We start from the raw sequence: 20,912 nt of genomic DNA, 5'->3' as shown, positions 1-20,912 counted from the left end.
CCTATGTGACACCTAGGACACTTAGTCCTAGGTCTAGGTACAAGTACTTTGTACTTGTGTGTTTTTTATCTATCTAAGACTTTGACGTGACGGCTGTTCTACTACGACTTCTTGCTACCTGCACTCTCTCTCTCTTCTCTCCGATCCTTCAGACCAGCCCGTGTGCTGGTCACCTCTTTCTGCCTCTGTTTCTGGCCTGAGTCACTCTCTCCCATCCCCCTACCTCTCACTGCCCCTTGTCCCCTCAAATCGGGGGCTCACAGGTGGCCACAGTGAGTTTCTTACAAGCTCAACTTGGAGGGCACAATTCACACAATTGAAGAAGAGTTTGAGAGGGCTTTCTGTGCAAAACTAAAGCTTGAATACCCAAGTAAGTTCACCACAGAGCATTGCTGAAATAGTGCGCCTTTTTGTCTGGGAGAGTTGCACCTTCTTTGACTGTCTTTTCTCTAATTTCTCCTTGCTCCAGCAAGCATTGGCCTTCAAAATTCATCAACAGCAGGTGCTAGGCATGGACCAACTTGTGCTAGAAGGGCTCAGGCAATGGTTGAGCAAAAAGGCGAATTTGACGTTTCAGCTTGCTTGGATCAACGCGGGTGGAAGACACCATCTCTGGGAGAATGCTCTGGGCTAGGGGAGCGCCCCATAGTATAGAAACTCCAGCTGGAAGGACTTGGCAAAAGTCGCAAGGAATGGGGAGAACAAAGCTAAGCAAATTCTAAGAAGGAAGGAGGAAGAAAGCTCAAAAGGAGGTGTTGGAGAAGATGATGAGGTGGCACTACCAAAATGAGTTCTACAAAGCCTACCAGCTCTAATACCAAATGTAGAGGAGTGTGGGGTAGAAGAGATGCATCATGGCACAAAGAGTGAGAGCACAAGTGAGGCAAAACCCATGTATTAGAATGAAGGAATGACCTCCATTTTATAGAGAGGATGGTATAGGTACCTCCCCTATATCAGTGGCAATCAGCCCCTACATTAGTGGGACTGGCCTATATCAAAGGAACCTCCCATGTGGGGGCCTTTGGCTTACATCATCACTTAGGTCACACACTAGACACATCATAGCACTAGATCTGCCTCTACAACACACACACACATGTGACTCCCCTAGATGCACACATGCACCATAGAGCAAGCCATTGACCATAGTTATCCCAACAGGGCCTTCGTTACTCTTCATGAAAAATGGTGCTTTTCAATGAGTTGCATTATCCAAACCTTTTAACGTGCTCAAAGGAAACAATTTAGTGGTTAGGATGTGAATTAATTTTTAGTCAATGAAGACAATAAATGTACACTGCAAGAGCAAAATGTGTTCTCTCAAACTTCAAAAAAATTGGAATCTTGCTCCTACTTTCATGAGTTAAGTTTGCATTCCAATTCTCATGGACCATCATACATACATCTACGAGAGACTTGTCGAATTCTGGTGACTAGCTAATTCCATGAGATATCAGATTCTACCTCCCGTCCTCGATGCTTCAAAGAAAGGCTTCACTTGTTGCTTCATGTACTCCATTTACTGCTGCTTTAAAGATTCAACTTGGGCTTAAGTTTGTTTTGCTTTGCCCTATATTTTGATACGAGGCACGACCACTTCTTGAGAGTATCGGAGGATGGACTCATCATCAAACCCCAGTACCTAGAGAACAGAGGAGTCTCACATACAATGAGGATTGCCATTAGGCAGATGCAGGTCTCATCCCATCAGCAGACAATTCAAGCAAGGAGAGCTGCAGGCACACCCAGAGAGCAGCAGATCTGTAGGTTATGCAAGCTGGGGGAGGTCAAGACAGAGGAGCACTTCTTGTATGCCTGCCCAGCCTACTATGAGGTCCCGGAACGATATCACTGCCTCTTCCAAGAGGGGCATGGCTTTGGTCCACTCACAATTGATCCACTTCCATGACCAAGTTTGTGTTGGGCTCTGACTGATTGAGATGTGACGGTATAGAGAGACTGTTGAGATAGATCAGACAGCAATAGGAGATGACCGCGCCATAGAAGACTAAGGTAGACCGAGCACAGCGACATGTCTCGGATTTTATGCATTTGAGTCAGCTCCAGGACATAGTGGGGTGGAGGAGGAGCTAGCTGACATGAGGGCAGCGGGGAGAGACGACGCGGCACTTCTGAGCCAGAGATGCAAAGACCACACACGACACAAAGAGTCACCAGAGCATGCACAATAGAGGTCCAGTCTATCTCAGCTCTCCTCAGAGGAGACTGCCAATCACGAGGCATCCCTCTTGACATAGCCCATCGGATACACACGTCAAGGAGACCATGTCCTTTGCCACAGCGAGAGAAAGCTCGATAGATGCAAATCCAAGACATCTTTGTAGCCCACCGGAGAGCCACCACGGCACCGGGTTTCAGATTTTGAGTGTCAGTTTTTAGTTTGAGCTCTTGAGCTCTTTAGCTTAGCATAGCACGCAGCAAGGGCCCTAGCGCACCCTTTGCTTCAGCCCACAAAGGCTGATGTACTTTGTCCCATAGGCCCGTGAGGCCTTCCGAGGACGTTAATCTCTCTCTCTCTCTCTCTCTCTCTCTCTCTCTCTCTCTCTCTCTCTCTGCCATGTGATGACGACATTATATAGAGGAAAGGAATGTACCATCAAATTCAATTACAGCTTCCTCTGCGAACATACTTCCACAAACGATCAGTCAGCAATTAATGTTCTTGTCCAGATTCCTGCAATTGGGCCCAACACTACCTCTTTACAGCAGCCCTACTTTGAAGTAGATGAAAGGGTAAAGAATCAACGCTAGCTATTGAGTAGAGGGCTACCTTGTCACAAATTGTCCTGTATTTCATAAGCTGAGGCCTCCAAATTATGCATCGTGCTGCAGAGTCAGAAAGCAAAAAATCAACGCGCTAATCTCTTACAATCCTAGACAAGCAACAAGCACTCATTTGTCAAAAGGCATTGCAACCAAAGTGATAACCACCCCTCTATTCAGGGCACCATGCAGCTAAGAGCTAGCGAACCCACCTACTACTCCTGGATGCTGATAAAGCAACACCGTTGAAAATTAACTTGCAGTTTCAAACATGGCCAGGCAGCCTGTTTTCAAAGCACTTGTTTGATCTGTGTACATAGCCCTTCCAACTTTACAGCGACCCCAAATAGATCCCCCACATAAGCAAGCCTCAAGTTTGCACTCACATCATGCAAATGCAATTCATATAGATCAAGTGTGCTCCTCCACAATAATAGTCCTCTCAGCTTTGATTTCCTTCTAAAGCCATGTTGACCGTTGCTAGACTACAAATAGCATTTCTTTCTAGCATTTCTGTAAATATTAAAAAAGCTTTCTCTGCTCTATTTGCCATTAAAAGGCTGATAATCATGGTATTGTATGTTTCAAAGTCAAGACCACACTCCTGTGTTCTTATCTCATCCCAAACACTGATAGCCTCATCAACCTTGCCCTCTCTGCAGAGGTTCTGAATAGTTGAACTGTTTGTCATCAGATGCATATTGGATCCATTTTCGACTATCGCCTGTGACATAAAAGCATGTTTACCAGCTCTGCCAACTTCCAGGAGACTATTCATCATTGCCAACAGAGTAGTTGTGTCAGGATAAAATCCCCTGGCTTTCATCTGCTTTAGAAGCCATAAAAGCTCATCCGTTTTGCTCTCCTTGCAAAATCCTTTTGTAAAAGAATTCAACACCACTGCATCAGGAGTACATCCTTTTTCCATCATTTTTGTGAAAATAGGAATAACCAAATGAGCCTTCCCAGCCTTGAAGAGTCCCTTGATTATTACAGTGTATGTCTTGACATCAGCATCACACTCGTTCCCCCTTGTCATCTCATCCAGCAATTTCAAAGCCTGGTCAATTTCACCCTCATCACATAACCACTTGATCCATGAAGTATAAGTCACTGTGTCTGGATGGTATCCTTCAGCAGTCATTGATTGAATTGAGGAGAGGGCTATGTCGGCTCTGCCTGCCTTGAAGAGACCGTCAATCAACGTATTATGTGTTACTGTAGTAGGTGAACACCCAGTACTTCTCATCCGCCTGAATGAGTCCAAAGCATCATCTACTCGGCCCTCCTTACAAAACCAATCAATGAGAGTATTGTAGGTTACTGCATCTGGTGTGCATCCCTTGATCAGCATTTGTTTCAATGTTCCAAAAGCTCTCTCTTGTCGCCCAGCTCTTAAAAAACTATGTATCAACGCGTTATACGTCCACACATGGAGTGCACAGCCCGTGCTCATCATCTCATCCAAATACTTTGCCGCCTCATCTAGTTCGCCGTTTGCACTCAGACCAGTGATCAACGTGGTGTAATATGCAGAATCAGGGACGCACCCATTTTGGATCATTGCCGCTATTAGGGCCAATGCTTTCCTGACATTGTGCGCTTTCAGCAGAATGTTTAAGAAAGCATTATAAGTGTAGACGTCAGGCCTGCAATCGAAGTCTTCCATTGAATGAAAGGCTTCTTCTGCTTCTTCCATCATGCCAGCCCTACCATAACTGTTTATAAGAGTCGTGAATGGAACTGCGGTCACGACAGTCCCATTCTCTCTCATAGCGAGAAGAAGCCGCCATATGAGCTGAAACTCCTTAGCACGGCCTAGAATCTCTATAAGCGCACAGTAGGTGTATCTGTTATGGACAAAATTGGTTTGCTGGGCAGCCCAGTGAAAAAGACTCCAGGCCAAGCGGGCATCGGTCTGCAGCTTGAGCATTCGAAAGAGCGTGATGGGTTTCAGAAAAGGCACAACGGGCGCAAGTGCTGATTCAAGGCGAGGGGTCCATCGACCTTCCTTTTCTATCATGGAGCAGACGGCTTGGAAGGGAAAGCGGCGGGCTTTACGGCTACAGCTACTAAAGCAGCCATGGAGGAGGAGAGCGTTCGGGAAAGGTGCCTGGTGAGGAATGCCCACAACTCCAGGAACCAATGCTCTTCGGGGCCTTGCCAATGGAGCTCCTGCTGCAGCTCTTCCTGCACACATGAAGCATGAGGGTGACGACTGCCGTTTCCTCAAAGCATTCATTACTTAGCAACGATCGTACACTTCTACAGGGATGGACCATTTGGAATTATCCATGTCTGCAATGGGGAATGGTCCCGGGGAGGGGATTCCCGGCTGGAAAGTGCCCATTATTTTATTCCTCGAAGCGGGAGGTGAGCGACAGGCCTATTGTAGATCGACATGTGGCAAAGGGCCGAACTCTTTGGGGCAAGTTCTTCTTCGCTCAATTTGTTTCTTCAAGCTTCTGAAGTCGGGCTAGGAAATTGGGCAACACCACACTATGATACTCCATAAGCTGGATTTGGGTAAGCAAGGTGACGACCAAAGTTGCTTTGGCCAGTGCCTCATTCTGGATGAGGTTGATAAGGACGCCACCCCTGTGCACCTTGGTGTTGTAATTGACAACCGTGGCCGATCTCTTCTCCATGGTTTGTAGCTTAGCAAATGGTTGGGAGAGGTCAGGGAGATTGAATGCCCATCGAACTCTATCTACCATGAATTGGTAGTAATGATACTCCCCCTCTACATGTATCCCAGCTGATAGTGCTTGTAGCCTAATTGTACGTGTCAATAAACTCCACTGCTTGGCGGAGATTAAGGTGGCAGGGAAATCTACTGCAACCATTTGTAGCCCAACTGCCTAGAGGAATGGTACTACTTCCAGGTCGTGGAGAGCCTAGTAGGCTGCGGCATTGTGGTAGTACAACTTATAGTCTTCTGCGTTGCATCTAAACTGGGAATGGACAACCACCCCTGGAGTTGCTCGAGCCAATCCTATCCAAGGGGTGAGAACCTTGCAGCGTGTTTGGAGAAATTATGTACGTTCGCGGTATCCAGTTTAGTCATTTACGAAGCGTGCGGGTGGTGAACTACTGGGCCAAAGACACTGGCTCATGGGTGGTTTGTTGTGTAGAGGGATCCTATTCCATCTGGTGGGGAAGCATACCAGAGATAGTGTAGGAAGAAGAGAGCATGGCAAAACGGGGGAAAGCGGAAGATGCTTCGTTGGTGAGTTCTTCTATGGAAAAGAGGTCGTGGTGGGCATTGATGGAGTGTGAGGAGGTAGTGGACATGTAGTAAAGCTGTGGGTAGGCATTATTATCGCATTGGTTGGCATTGGCAGGATAGCGTATCGCTACATTAGAAGCCGAGTAATTAGCAATAAAGCGATAGGGGCAGTAGTATAGCAACGGGTAAGCATTATTATAGCAGCGATTTATGAGTCATCGTGTTCGTTGTATAAGACTGAGTTAGTCTCATCGCGTTATCAATCGTGCTACATTACTCCTTATAGCAACGACTCAATTTTGTGGGCCATGTTGAGGAATTTGAGTGACTGACCAACTATCTTTGACATCACCTAAGTGTGTACAATTGCATGTGAAGAGATGTGGGCAATTCGGCAATGAAAATTGAAAGTATTACGATGTGACTTTGGCCATGTGCTAGTGGGTGAGTGAGTTGGTGAACGCAGTGCAAGTGAGCACATGGACCCTAGTCACCTAGTGGAGGCGGATTGCCCGTACGGAGTGGAGAATGGCAAGGACTCATCTTCACCGGAGGACGATGTGAACTTGACCATACCCTATTTTCACCTACATTGTCAACTTTCTATTCTCATCTGGACCGAGTGCACGAACAATGGACTAGAAACTTTAAGACTCAGAGTACGTGGCATCCCTTCAGGTGTCAGTGCACCTATCATAGCATTCATGAAGCCTAGAGAAGTGGTGTCGTGAGTTTGTTGGTGTCGAATTGCTTCAGTTGAGTGCATTCTTCAACTGAGTGTACAATTGCTTGAAGCTCAACATAAACTTGAGGAATTCATTGACTTCCAACGGTGCTTGCAAGGGAATTGGCACGTTCCTCAGATGTTTGTGGTGCAGAAACAATGGTAGGTTCTTGTGGGTCTATCACCTTTTTAGGGACAGGGTCTTGTGGATCTATCGTGTTTGTTGCCGATACCAAAGTTGAGGTTGCGGTTGAGTGTGATGAAGGGCATTTTGGAACCCAGCAAGCCTCGTCCTTCCCCTTGAGTACAAGTTCTTGTGGGATTGTCCCCTTTTTAGAAATAGGTTCTTGTGGGTCTGTTGTGGCAACTCCTGTTGCAGTCTATAAAAGAGATTGGATTTTCCATTGGAGAGCAACAAGGGGCTGTTGCTAGCCTTCAACATAATCATAAATGATGTAGCCATAAGAGGGCTTTATAGGCCTAGTATACATGTTTGGAGGGTTTTATAGGCAAAATTGTGGCTCATTTACATGTGTGCACACATACTGATAGGAGAGATACTTATATATAGGAAAATTAATAGAAATACTAATAGGATAAATACTTATATGTAGAAATACTTATACTAATATAAGAAACACTTATATGTAGGGTATGGAACAAGCCAAAATAAAGGTGGCAACGAAGCAGGCCTAGTTGGTGAAAAGAGAGCATATGAGCCAAGCAATGATGGGCAACTTTATGATAGAAATGTTGACCAACAAGGTAAGGATTGGAATGTGCTAGCTTTTGATACCTATAAGAATGAAAAATTTGAGACAAAGTTTTTTAAGAAAAAGATGAGTATTCATCAATGTATGTCCTCCACATAAAAGAGACTGTTTGGGAGTCTCACCTTGTATACTTGTTAGTCATATGGAAAGTAGGGGCATCTCATGGGAGTGCTAAAAGTGAAAGAAATATTTTTGGAACGACAACCTATATGATGCAGATAGAGGATAGGAAAGTACGATTGGTTGTCATGATAGTTTTGAAGAGCAATTCATTGGACAAGATGATGCTATGGGGATATGGGCATAGCGATAATGTTGTTGAGCAGCTCTTGAAAATCATATACACACATAGCAAAAAGAGAGTGCATACATGCAAGATGAAACATATGCACATGAAAGTATCATCAAAGGAAGTCAAGGAAAGGATTCAAATGGTGATGTGGCTAGCATTATGCATGGGGGCTTCATTGTAGACACACGTCATAGGCAGCACGCAAACTATTCATTCCATGCCCAAGGGAAATTTATAGTCTTTGTGATACTATCCAGATGGTAGCCTATGCAATGCCCATGTGGCATCCTCTCTACCATGCTATAGGTGTCGCTCCCCCATGCTTTCCTCATTTGGGGGGTTACAAATGGGAAGTTGACCCTTATTCTCTAACACTCCTCTTAACAAGCTATTGTGAGCCACACCCCATTCCTTGAAATGAAAGAGCATGGAGGAATACATCATAGGAATCTTATTATCTGGTCCAAGCACCTACTCTCTAATGGTGTGGTCAATGTTATCTAGAAATCACTCTGCATCATCCACACCCACTTGAGTTGTACATAGCAACTCACCCATGATATGGCACTCCAAGTGGTATTGACCATTTGACAAATCTTTTATTAGCATGCCACAACCTCTTCATTAAGGATTAGTACCAAGTTATATTCAACCTATTCAGTGCCAGTCAAACATAAATGTATTATTTGTGCTTGGTGATTTGCTAAGGCCATAGGACAAAGTAACAGTTAGCATAGTCTTCTACTATGGATAGTAGTAGAGGGGTGTGTGTGTGTGTGTGTGTGTGTGTGTGTGTGTGTGTGTGTGTGTGTGTGTGTGTGCATGCATGTGTGTGTGCATGTGTGTGTGTGTGCATGCGTGTGTGTGTGTGTGTGTGTGTGTGTGTGTGTGTGTGTGTGTGTGTGTGTGTGTGTGTCTGAAGAGAAAGTCAAGCAGCAGGTGACTAGATCAAGGGAGTTCACAGCAAACCAAGATGTTCTTTTAGTCAGCTAAGAGAAAATATATGCGCAAGTCCATAGACCGAGTGTAAGATGAGGATGAAAATTTGGTAACCAATTTTTGGCATGTTGCTGGTGTGTTCAAATCAAAACCAGCTGCAATTGTGAATACCCCCCATAGAGTTGATGATGCCTGGAGAGAGACCCTAGTACAAGTGTTGTCCTCGATTAAGGCAAGAGTATCTATAAAAGATAGATTAAGAATTTCAAGACCTTTCACAGTGTCAGGGTTGTAGGATGCTTTGACCCAAAGGAAAAAGGATAAATCCCCAAAGCCGAATGGTTTTACTCTGGAGTTTTACTTGCATTTTTGGGACATTATGAAATTAGATCTGGTAAACATGGCCAATAAGGCAGTCGAAGAGGATTCGCTTTCAGAAGATGTAAATGTTGGGTTGATTAAAATTTTTACTAAGAGGCAAACCAGATTAAAAGTCAATGATTTGAGACCAATCACAATGCTAAATATTTCATACAAATTCTTAGCTAAGGCAATTTCTTTAAGGATTCAGGGTATTTGTATCTATTTGGTGGACATGGAAAGAAATGGCTTCATCAAATGTCGAGACATCATGGAAAATATTTTGAATGTGTCATCGATCTTGGATTATGCCTGCACCTCTGGTCAAAAGTGTATGCTATTTGAATTTGACTTTTACATAGCATATGATTGAATTTCATGGGAGTTTATCTCTAGGGTGCTGGAGCATGTGGGTTTTGGGTCATTCCTGATTAAGGTGGTGTGGGCGTTGTTTGGCAAGGCATCTACAATTTCATGCTTAAATGGTGGGGTTGTTGGGAGATTCAACAGTCTATAAGGTAGGGGTGCCCTCTAGTGCCCCTCCTCTTTGCAATATGCACCATGCCTTTGATTGGGCTAGACAAGCTTACTCTCAAGGTCATTAAAGGGGTCTCCTTGCCATCTGGAATACAATTTTGTGTACAAATGTTTGTGGATGATTTAGTTGCGTTTGCGTTGGAATCCAAGGAGAATATCAGGAACCTTTTTCAAGTTCTATATTTGTATTGCCTTGCTTCACCTTCGGTATGTAGTATTTGCTTTAAGTGTTAGTTTGGATGCTCTTCCTAATTGGGCAGCTGAATTTTTGGTCGATTGGATCCATGTTAACTACCACAACAGTTAACAGTTCATGTACTATAATAGCAAGCAGAGATGTAGGAGAGAGCGTGAGGTTTAGCATATGACAGTTGCCTTAGAGCCATATGAGCCCAAGTGGTTGTAGCTTGGGTGACACAAGTGGGAGGCTTGTGCATGCAAAGCTTCTAAGGAGTTGCTTGGGAGTAGAGGCTTCAACGGAATTCTTTCCAAGATCCCTGTGACACGTGGGTCACTGCCAAAGACTACACAATTTTTGGTGCCATTGTTAGGGAGTTCGAGCTATGCTTTCGTATTGCACAAGCTCTCTATCGTTATCCACCCATTGCACAATGCTTCTAGCCTAACTAGAAGTGTTATTAGTCAAGTCTAGGCTGGGATAAAAGGAGTAAAGTGTGGATTTGGAGTAGGAAAAGTGGAAATTATCACTTGTTCCCATAGAGTGTTTTTCATGCATTTGAGCATGTTTTTTAGTATTTTTGTTGTCATGCTGTAGGAATAGTTAGTGCGGGTGATTGCTAAAGTCTTTGTGGTGTTAAATCTTACTCAACAATACTAAAAAATGAGTTTGGATCAAATTGAGTTGGAGTAAGAGTGAGTTCTCAGTCACCCCCCTCAAAAATCCCTGTTTGATGCTTTCAAGTGGTTGTTTTTGTGCTTTTTTGGTTTCAATACATAGAATAGGTAGCATAGCATCCATTTGTACTCACAAACCTTGCACAAAACCCAAAAATCCTCAAAGAGCACCAAATACTAGTTGGCAACATAGCCAGACTGTGAGTCGCTACTTTAAGGATAATGCAATGACTCATACAATCATTGTTGCTTTATAACGTAGCGAGTGACACGTGGATTTCCAATTGGCCACCCACCCATACCTACCTCACCTAACACCATGTGGCATTTAATGAATTCACAACTATCACTTCAGAGGTCAACCCTTCGCTTTAAGGTTAACAAAGAGTCACATAACCCAATGCGTTAGCAGTGTGCTATATTTGACCCATTGCATTAAGAAGCCGTTGCTTTACCATCGCCATTATATCATTCGTTGATTTAATTAACAGTTGTGTTAAGCATCCACTTCTTTAAGGGCCAGTCGCATTAAGAGTTGCTGCTATATTACTAATGCGATGGCTATTGCTATAAGGATAATGCAATAACTAACAATGCATTGACTCCTTGAGTTGCTGCTTTAAGGCTAACACTACGAGGTTGCTGCTTTAAGGGCCAGAAAGACAGAGAGACTGATTTTGACTGGGCAGCCAGGTTGAGGGGGTGACACATGCACCTAAGGTCTGGGAGGTGATAGGCATTGAACCTGAGCCAAAGGATAGCACTTCAAACAATGCCCTAACCGGCCCATATGACGTCGCATTGTTAGTTCCGTCTAGGATCTTGACCTTAAGTTCATATTTGGTACATGGTCCTATGCACACGGAGTCTTCAAGCTCAAAAGATGCCATAAGCTTTGACGTTGAAATGCAAAAAAACCTGAACCCAAATCATGGGGCCTCCATGGCTCCCAATTCTAGCTCTATAAGGCCCCAATCCCCCACCCCTTCCACTATAGCCTCGCATTTGAGGGAGTCATTCTCCAATCTTATGGGATGGTTCAGCTTGTCCGACCTCGACCAAGTCAATCAATTCACCACGCAAACTAGAGTGGCTGAGGAATAGCAAAACCCACTGCCAACTTTCATATCTGATAATGCTCAAAGCAATCCCATGCATGCCTCAGTTGAGGAACCTACAGGGCCGCATGTTCAATTCTATGAGGGTGAACCATCCTTCACAAGAACTTATGAAACCCTAGGTACCTAGGGCCTGGCCACCTAGTCCCGATGGATAGAGGAATAATCAAATGGACTTTGGGGATAACACCTTACCACATTCAATGGGCCCTCGTCCTAATCTATATACAACTTGGGGAGGAGCTCTAGAAGGTGCTCCCTTCCCATGGCCCCATCTTATAGGCATGTACCTCATGTAAATGTATCCATACGAAGGCCCATACCAGTTAGGCCAATAGACCCGAGCCCACCACGCATGCTAGCTCCAAGTCCCATGGGGCTAGGACTAGCAAATACAAATCCTATTTGGTCGATGAACTACTATAATCCACCCCAAGGACCACCCAACTATGGTACCGTGCCAGTCCATCAAGCACCTCTGACTATGCCATAGACAATACTCACTGATGAGGCAATGAGGGTCCTAGTGCAAGCACTAGGAAAGGGGTTTGTGCCACAAATGGACATGGCAAGAGACACTAATGCTTCACGAAGTCACCCAGTCATGATCTATAAGCTTATCACCAAGTTCTTAGGGGAAGGAGATCCTCCCACGTCAAAAAGTTCGAGCAGATCTATAAGACCTTTGGAGATATTGGTGACCTAGATAAAGTGAATGCATTTAGGCTGAGCCTTGATGGCAAGCAAGGCCAATGGTACAGATCCTTAGGAGTTGAGGAAAGTATCAACCGGGAAACATTAAAGAAGGCCTTTATAGTGGGATTCGCTCCCACTAGCCCAAAATGGAGTCCGATCAACCAGTTGTATGAGGTTAAGCAAAAGGAGTGTGAAACTCTTTGGGTACGCATCGCTAGGATCAAACATCTAAATTTTTGATGTGAATTGCATGAGAGGATGTGTGATGCATGGCTTTTGCCTCGATTCCCCATTGGATTAAGGGATGCAAGTTGCATGATCATTTGTTCACCCTAAATCCCACATCCTACGAGCTGTACAGCAAGACTGCCATGCTCTTGGACGACAATATGAAGGATAAGCCACAACCTAAGAAGTCACCTATTGCTCCTTTTGTAGTGTCTCATATGGGCAAGGTAATTAGCATGGTCGAGGCCAAGGATGCCAATCATGTGGCTAACGGCATGAATATAGATGAGATGTCCAAGGATTTGCTAAATCGAGTAGTCGAAGAGAAGCCCAACACCTCAAGGTGGGCTCAGCAGGGAAGGCCCTAGCAATCTGCACCTATTTTCAGGAATATGTATGGGCAACCACCCTACGAATGAGTGCCCTTGCCTACAGGCAAGGTCAGTGCTCTATTGTGCCCTTATGCTAGATGGGGAAACCATGATACTTCACAATGCCGATATCCCAAATCGATGCCCCCAGCAGAGGCAACCACTGTCTCTAACTGCACCACCCAATCAAAATAATTAAGGTCAATTGGCCATACAAGGATCCCCTCTAGACAACCAAGGGCCATTATGGGCTCAAAACATTATGGGCTCAAAACCTACCATTGCCACTACCAGTTCTAGGTCTATAACCCTTTCCACCATGGATTACCCCCATAAACTAGGTTATCATTAAAGAGCCACTAAGCAAGTGGGAGGACCCTGACTATGCCTTACCGGCACCTGATCCTTCTCCTTATGAAAGTCTTGCGTATCAAACCAGTTAGATCAATCACTATGTCATGCAAGATGAACAATTTATTCTGGTGTATTGGATGGCTCCCGCAATGCAAGGAGCTAGGGACATGAACACCATGAATTGCAGTCTGGCTATCCAATGCTACACTTGCTAGGGTCCGTACCATGCCAGTGAGTGTCCTTATAAGGCAGTTGCCAACCAAACCATAGCCTACTATAAATGCCAAGGACCTTACTTTCTTAACGATTTCCCATACAAGGATGACCAACACGGACTTGGGCCAACCGTAACCACTTCGAACACTCCCTTGTGTTCTGGTTTTGGGGTGGATCATCTTTAAAAGGATTGTCCCATGAGGGGAACTCCCTAACCCAAAAGGTAGCATTAACCTGCGGAGTATCGAGAGAGGACAGGTATCCTAAGTATCATTGAATGTGATCATGAGGGCCCGAGCTAAAGCCATGAGTAAGGAGATCCACAAACAAGCTAATAGGGAAAGAGCAACCACCTCTCACTCTAAGGGTAAATGCCGTGCAAGTGCAATTAAGGTAGGAAAAGGATCAGGTCAAGTCGTCATCAAGAGCGGCTTGAATTAAGAGACTGCAAGTGAAGTACATACTCATAGACGAGGTGTAAGGCCAGTGGGCCAAAATGAATACCTTGATCCAACCACAGAGAAACAACACCTTACAGAGGCACAACAGTTAGCCTGAGAATGTTAGGATAGATTCGAGCAATGGCTCAGGACTATTAAGAATATGGGCACCATCCATCCCAACCATCAAGCCCCAAAAGGAGCTTTAAAGCCCCTGCCTACCTTGGATAAGATAGATGTGAATAGCACATCATCGCAAAAGTCTCTCCTATGATATAAGATGTTTAGAGACCCTAGTTAGCAATAGGCTATAAACGAGGATCTTCTGTCCTTTTATAGGTTTGAAGAACCATAGTTTGAGGGTCAAGAACCGATTGGCCAACCTTGGGATGTGGCTAGGCTTGCCGTATTCTTGTCCATAGAGGTAAAAATGCCCATAGTAGCCCTGCTAGACTATCCTTTATAGAAACCTCTCTGATTGGATGAATGGACAAATGGTCACCCCAAAAGAAGGGACACCCAAGGTAGTCAAAGCCCTCGTTGAAGACCCAAATGTGCTAAAGATACCAATCAAAAAGTTGGGCTAGTACTTCGAGAGTGATGACACGAATGCTGTAATTCCAATCTTCTACCCAAACAAGAAGGCCATGGAAATATTGGATGGCAGAGTGGGCATCATCATTGTCATGAAGTAGTGCTACGCAAAATGGGGAAATCCCCAAATGAAAAGCACCAACTTGATCCACTAGGAGTCCTAAAGGACATAAAGATCAAAACCTTTGGACTCACCTACCAGGTTTGGTTTGTGGTGATGGACTTCCACAAGTAGCTAGATGGCTATGATGTAATCCCAGGAAGACCTTTTATGTGAGCCGTAAGCCTAGTACACGAATGGGCCTCTAATAGAATTTATAAGTGCAAGGATAGACAAATTGTAAGGATCAACCTACAGACCTGGAAGGCACACCCCATGAAGACAAATTGTAAGGGTCAACCTACAGACCTGGAAGGCACACCCCATGACCGGCATTCTATTTGTGGCTAAGGCAATACTACTCAGAGAATTGGCCCCATTAATGTGCTCCAAGCCTGTAACAAAAAGGACATGGGTGAGGACCGGGATGAGCACTGGTATACTTTGTTGCCAAAGCCTAAATTCTCCCAAAATTGTATGCATGTCCTAGTGACCATAGACGCGGTCAAGAAGATAGGAACCAAAATGGCAGCTTACGATTCCAAGGGGCCAAGAATGGTGGCTCCCCTAAATATGATAAGAGTCTCGAGGGCACTAGTTGAAGATCAAGGAGTGCAAAAAGTGAAGACGGATATGTGGGTGCTATTACATCACACCATGAGTTCTCATCAAACTAGGGAGAAAGATTGAATAGAATTAAGGCACCCCTTGGATCCCTTAAGGGTAAGGAAGCTCCTTCTATCGAGATTAATCCTCTTACAGAAGAGAAATTACCCTGCAAAAACAAGGCCTCAAAATCCAAGGCTACCAAGGCTTATTCCTGAGAGAAGCAACCTGCCCTGAAAATCATAGAGGATGGGGAGGAAAAAGAGACTAATATGTGACAAGTCGCAAAGCACTTAAAAGCTTACACGGTATAGGACCGCAAGATACTCCTAGGTCAAGCTAAAAGGTCAGCTAAACAAGGAGACCAATAGGGTATGATGGTCCTCCTGCTAAGGTCAAAGAGGTCTAACAAAAGAGAAGACCCTAAACTAGTTTACATAGCTGATGATTTGACTTTTGAGCAAGAACAAGCCTTGCTTGCTTTGCTACATGAGTTTCACGACTGTTTTGCCTAAAAATATATAGACATGAAGGGCGTGCCACCAGAAGTTGTGCAGCATACCATCCCTATGATTGATGACATTAGGTCAACCCTATCTGATGAGCCCAAAGTATGTGATGATCGTCTAAGAAGAGATACATAAACAGATCGATGCAGGGTTCATTTATGAGAATGAGCATACACACCGCGACTTGCAAAGACCATTACCCGCTACTGCCTTTCACGGAGCATGTCCTGGACAGAGTCATAGGAAAAGAGGCTTAGAGCTTGTTAGATGGGTTCTCAAGGTATAGTCAAGGGTATCAGCATAAGGCTACATTCCCCATGGAATGGGGAGTCTACAGGATTGGCATAAGACTATTCACCATGGAGGAGTCTACACATCAAGGGTAATGCTCTGTGGGCTCGCTAATGCTCCCACAAAATTCCAAAGGTTGATGATCACGGGCTTCAAAGAATATATGAGAGATTTTTAGAGGTTTTTTTGATGACTTGTGCGTTCATTCCAAATGGAATGATCATCTCAAGTATCTAATACTCATATTTGAAAGATGTCGTCTCTACCAAATCTCCCTCAACCCCTTGAAGTGCTAGTTTTGGGTAAAACACGGGGTTATACTCGATCACATATTGTCCAAGTGGCAAGAATGGAATTTCCATGGATTCTAATAAGATTAAGCTTATCCTAGAATTACCCCACCCACTAATGCAAAGGGTGTACAATGGTTCATGGGGAACATGGGCTATCACCGCAAGTTTATTTACAATTATGTTGAGATTGCCCGCCCTTTGTACAAATTGTTGATCGTATTTCATTGGACAAAAGAATGCCAACTATCCTATGAGACCCTTAAGTTAGTCTTGGCATCAGCTTTAATTCTGCAAGCACTCAATTGGAATTTCATTTTCCATGTCCATATTGATGCTTCAAAATTTGCGATAGGGTGCATGTTGGCACAGCCACCAGAGAGTTCAATTTGGACTATCCAATATACTTTGCTAGTCACCAATTGAACGAAGATGAACTACACTACATCTAAACATGAAAGGACTTACCATGGTGTATGCAATCAAAAAGTTTAGGCACTACTTGTTAGAAAACAAGTTTGTCTTCTTCGTGGATTACCAAGCTCTCCTTTATCTCATCAACAAACCATACATGACTTGATGCATCACACGGTGGATGCTCATCCTTTTAGAATTCAATTTCACCATGGTTGTCAGGAAAGGACGCATGCATTTCATGGCCGACCATATGTCGTGAATCCCCAATAGAGAACCAAGAATAGGAGTTGAAGATGATCTCTTAGATGTGCTGCTAAGATACAGCTAGGAAATTGATGAAGGATGCATCCCCATGCCAACTAATAACCGGACAACTTTATCGGTTGGGGAAAGATGGCATTATGCATGCTGCACCTGAGAAGACAAGTTCATAGAAATTCTTGAGATGAAGCTCATTTAGGTATTGCAGTCGGCCACTTTGGGGGAGAGCTCGCGGCCTGTAAGGTATTACAAGTTGGATTATGGTGGCCAACACTCTTCATACATGCAACCGAATTCATCAAACCTGATGATCCTTGCCAGCGAGTCTCCATACCTCACAGCCAAGATTATATGCCCTTGACCGGTGTTCTCTCAGACCAACCCTTTTACAGGTCCAATTATTCCAGCCACAAAAGGGACCCAGGCCGGTTACATCATAGTGGCCACATACTACTTCACTAAGTGGGCAGAGGCCAACGCCACATGGAAAGTAGATGTGCAAACAATCGCCAAGTTCTTATATGAGAAAATAATATCCTGCTTTGGACTTCCACTATAAATTATGAGTGACAGAGGGCACACTTCATAAATGACACGATTCATATCTTAATGAGTGAGTTCCTCATTATGCATCGGAAGTCCACACCCTATTACCCTCGTAGAACCATGGCACAGAATAGAGCAACTAACCTATGGTTATCGTTCGGCCCATCCGAGATCATCTGGGGCTCTAAACGGGCCCCGCAGCCCGAGAGTGGGCTGCCCCGAGAAATGCTCTGTCTACCCTCAATGTGGTCAGTCATGGGATTCCTTCCCGCACTTCATGTAGCCTAGTTGGTAGTGTGCCAACTCTATCTAAAGCTGTCCAGCCATCAGGCAACACATGGCCCCCATCTGGTGTCCAAACTAGGACCTACCGGACAACTGAGCTACTCAAATGCCTTCTCCTCATATGGGGGGGCTTATAAATAGAGTTAGTTGGTTCCCGCATAGTTACATGAGAGTGGAGCATTGATATCTAACAATCCACCGAGAAAAGGAGCTCAAAAAAGAAGTTGCTTGAATGAAGCAACATGCGATAAATGAAGCTAAGGAGTGCCAAACCAAAGTGAGAAATGTAAGGCTCATAACTATTTGTAAAGCGTCCGTGAAAGGGTTAAACACAATGGAAGATCTTACCATAGCTCCTGCAAGAGTGCCGAAAAATTCTTAGTTGTGCAAGGAAACGAAATGCTCCACCAAAGCCTTCATCAACCCAAGTGCCAGCCATAACCTGATTTCATACGAGATGTGCACCCGATTCCTAACATTCGAGGTAACCCTTGAACCTACACCTATCATGGTAAGAGCAATAAATGGAAAAATCTCACCCGCTATAGGTTGTATTGAAATTCCTTTATCAATTAATAACCATCACGTGGCGAGTAGATTCTATGTTATGCTAGTAGGTGCTATGGATGAACAGGTTATCTTGGGAAGGACATGGCGTTGGGCAATTAATTGCCAGATTGATTGGATGGAACACACTGCAACTCTTACCAACGACGGTTGCACCTCAATCATCACAATCAATCATGGGACTGCTGAGAGTACAACCCTCCTTGAAGTACAAAAAGTCAATAGGCAATCCAAGACTCCAATGTCCCCAATAGAAGCTTCCTCATCCACTATAGTTACCAGTCCCAAGGTACTGGTAGCCATAGGAAAAAAGGGGAATGGCTTTACTACAACTTCATCGATCCTCACAATGTCTTGACCACTCAAGTCAAAGAACTTCTATTGGCTTCCAAAGGTCACGACCCTGGCTTCAATCTTTGAGCCCATGCATGGACAAAGTAAGAAGGCATGTTTGCCTTGTCATTCTAGCCCTACATCCACAAAGGTTTAAGCTATGTAATGGTAGAAGATTGGTTCTTGATCGATGCAAGGAAACAAAAGGCCAATGGAGGTACCACTCCCAGTGGATCCCTAAGAAATAGCTAGAAGCTCAAGGATTTTACCGGGGCAATAGCTTGATATGGGTGCCTAAAGATTGCAAGTCTTCTATGGACATCGTTTATGGTAAAGGCCACAGTAGTACCACATGAATCTATAAATGAGGTAGACACACAGGAATAGGACCTCACAAACAAATATAGTCAAAGTATGACCATGGGAAACCCCCTTGTACCCTCGAGTAATGACCTACCATATTAGGAGCGGGTCATAATTTATCCTAAGAATGATATATGCATTGTAATGAAGGCCAAAAGCCCTCCTCTGATTTTCAAGGAACATCTTGATGTGACTCCCCAATCTTAATCTAGGGTTAGTTGGTATAAAGTTTTTGCATGGTATAAATATTTATTGTAATTGTTGAACCCTAAATGTTCATTTTATGGACATACAAATTGCTAAGATGCTATCTTCTATAGGCTGCCATCATGGATATGGGCTACATGATATGAGACATGCATTAGTGCTATATAACTTTCCTTTATATCCTATTCATGAAGTTACCCTAAAGCTTTGATCCAATCAAAGCTTATACATATCACTTGCCTTTCTAGCCTATGCATGAGAGTTACCCTAAATGTTTGATGCAATCAATTGGTAGCACTCAATGCCTTGCATGGGTAGGGAACACTTGTACAATGAAAATGAAATAAAGGGATAGATAAAGAAAGGGAAACATGCTGAATTTTCTTGCAATCAACAAGACAATGATGGTGGTAATGACACGTTGTACATACCACACTCAATAACCCCAAGGATGCTTTAATACTTTAGCATGCCGATACCCATTATGTAACATGGTTGGAATAGCAACTTGTTGACTACAAGTGTGGCAATAATGCATAATAGCTTCTTGTTTTTTAGGTCAACACTATGATTACGTAACACAAGGTAGCACCCTAACATGCATATTTGAGGAGCAAAATTTGGAGATGGAATGAATAGAGATTTTCTAGACATGGATGGCAATACTTGGATTGTTAAGTATTCAAAGGTTGTAAAGCAAACACATCATCAATGTAATATCTCAAGGGAAATATATGGTCCCACAAATTGTATCACAAAAGAAAGAAAATAAAGAAAACCAAATTTGTGAAAGTAAGGGATCCCATGTAGAAGATGCACATGGTGGAGCATTGAGATGGCTTTGCTTTTGAAGGTAGATCACAAGAATATCATGTTCTTAAGAATATTCTAGATGGTGCCCCTATGGTGCCATGATGCCTATATAGAGTACATAGCTTTCAAATCTAAGGGAAACTAGCACAATGATGTTTAGTGGTCTTATGTCTCATAAAAGGAAGGCCGATGAAAGTGAACACTTTTCATCTAAGGATCACACACTTATGCATATGCATGTGATGTAGCCTAGGCTAGTCATGTTCCTGTTTCACATAAGTGCTACACATCAATATGGTACTTTTATGCCTCTTCCAAGCATACAAAAACATTGATGGCATCCTCATACCCAAACTGTTGCATTTGCAAATGCCAAATGACTATCTATTTTGGGCTAAGTCCAAAAATAAAAATAGTAGCCCAAATAATAGAGATGAATTCACCATGGACCAAATCCTTGTGACTTGCTCTATGAGCCATGTCTGGAATTGAGCTTCATGGATTGCTTGTTCCCTATCTGTTTCTTCTGCCCTTCACTGCATTCCTTCAGTTTTGCCTATCGTTAGCTCGTTGGTGCGCTATGTGCTTTGTTTACACTTCACTCATTTTGGAATGTATTTCGTCTAGATGGGTCTTTGGTGGGGTGGTTGCTTTTTGGTGCATTGTCAGGCATGCATATTTCCCTATTCCACACCACGTATCCTACATGAGTGGTCAAAAAATATGCATTGGGTACTTCTAACCTAGGTGTTTATGTCTAATGGGTATGATACTTTGTAGGGCCTTGATCTTACAAAATTTAAGGCCAACG

General features: G+C 43.8%; 1 protein-coding gene across 2 annotated transcripts; it reads right to left on the bottom strand.

Annotated features, from left to right (window-relative positions):
• Positions 1 to 2,616: 2,616 nt before the first annotated feature.
• On the bottom strand, positions 2,617 to 5,027 carry LOC147900615 (uncharacterized). Of its 2 annotated transcripts, none has more exons than XM_087376235.1 (3): positions 3,000 to 5,027; positions 2,795 to 2,850; positions 2,617 to 2,722 (listed from the first exon to the last, which is right to left on the bottom strand). In XM_087376235.1, exon 1 carries the CDS (start codon positions 4,985 to 4,987, stop codon positions 3,230 to 3,232), a length of 1,758 nt encoding a protein of 585 aa, XP_087232361.1. In that variant the 5' UTR covers positions 4,988 to 5,027; the 3' UTR covers positions 2,617 to 2,722; positions 2,795 to 2,850; positions 3,000 to 3,229. The 2 variants fall into 2 exon arrangements, with proteins under 2 accessions (XP_087232361.1, XP_087232360.1); XM_087376234.1 differs by having other exon boundaries at positions 2,617 to 2,698.
• Positions 5,028 to 20,912: the final 15,885 nt, after the last annotated feature.

Source organism: Dipteris shenzhenensis, chromosome 6 (assembly GCF_047967505.1).
Source record: "Dipteris shenzhenensis isolate YYH24624 ecotype China chromosome 6, Dip_SZ_1.0, whole genome shotgun sequence".
Lineage (NCBI taxonomy): Eukaryota > Viridiplantae > Streptophyta > Polypodiopsida > Gleicheniales > Dipteridaceae > Dipteris > Dipteris shenzhenensis.
Note: the sequence above shows the minus strand (reverse complement) of the source record. Positions and strands in the feature narration are given on the sequence as shown.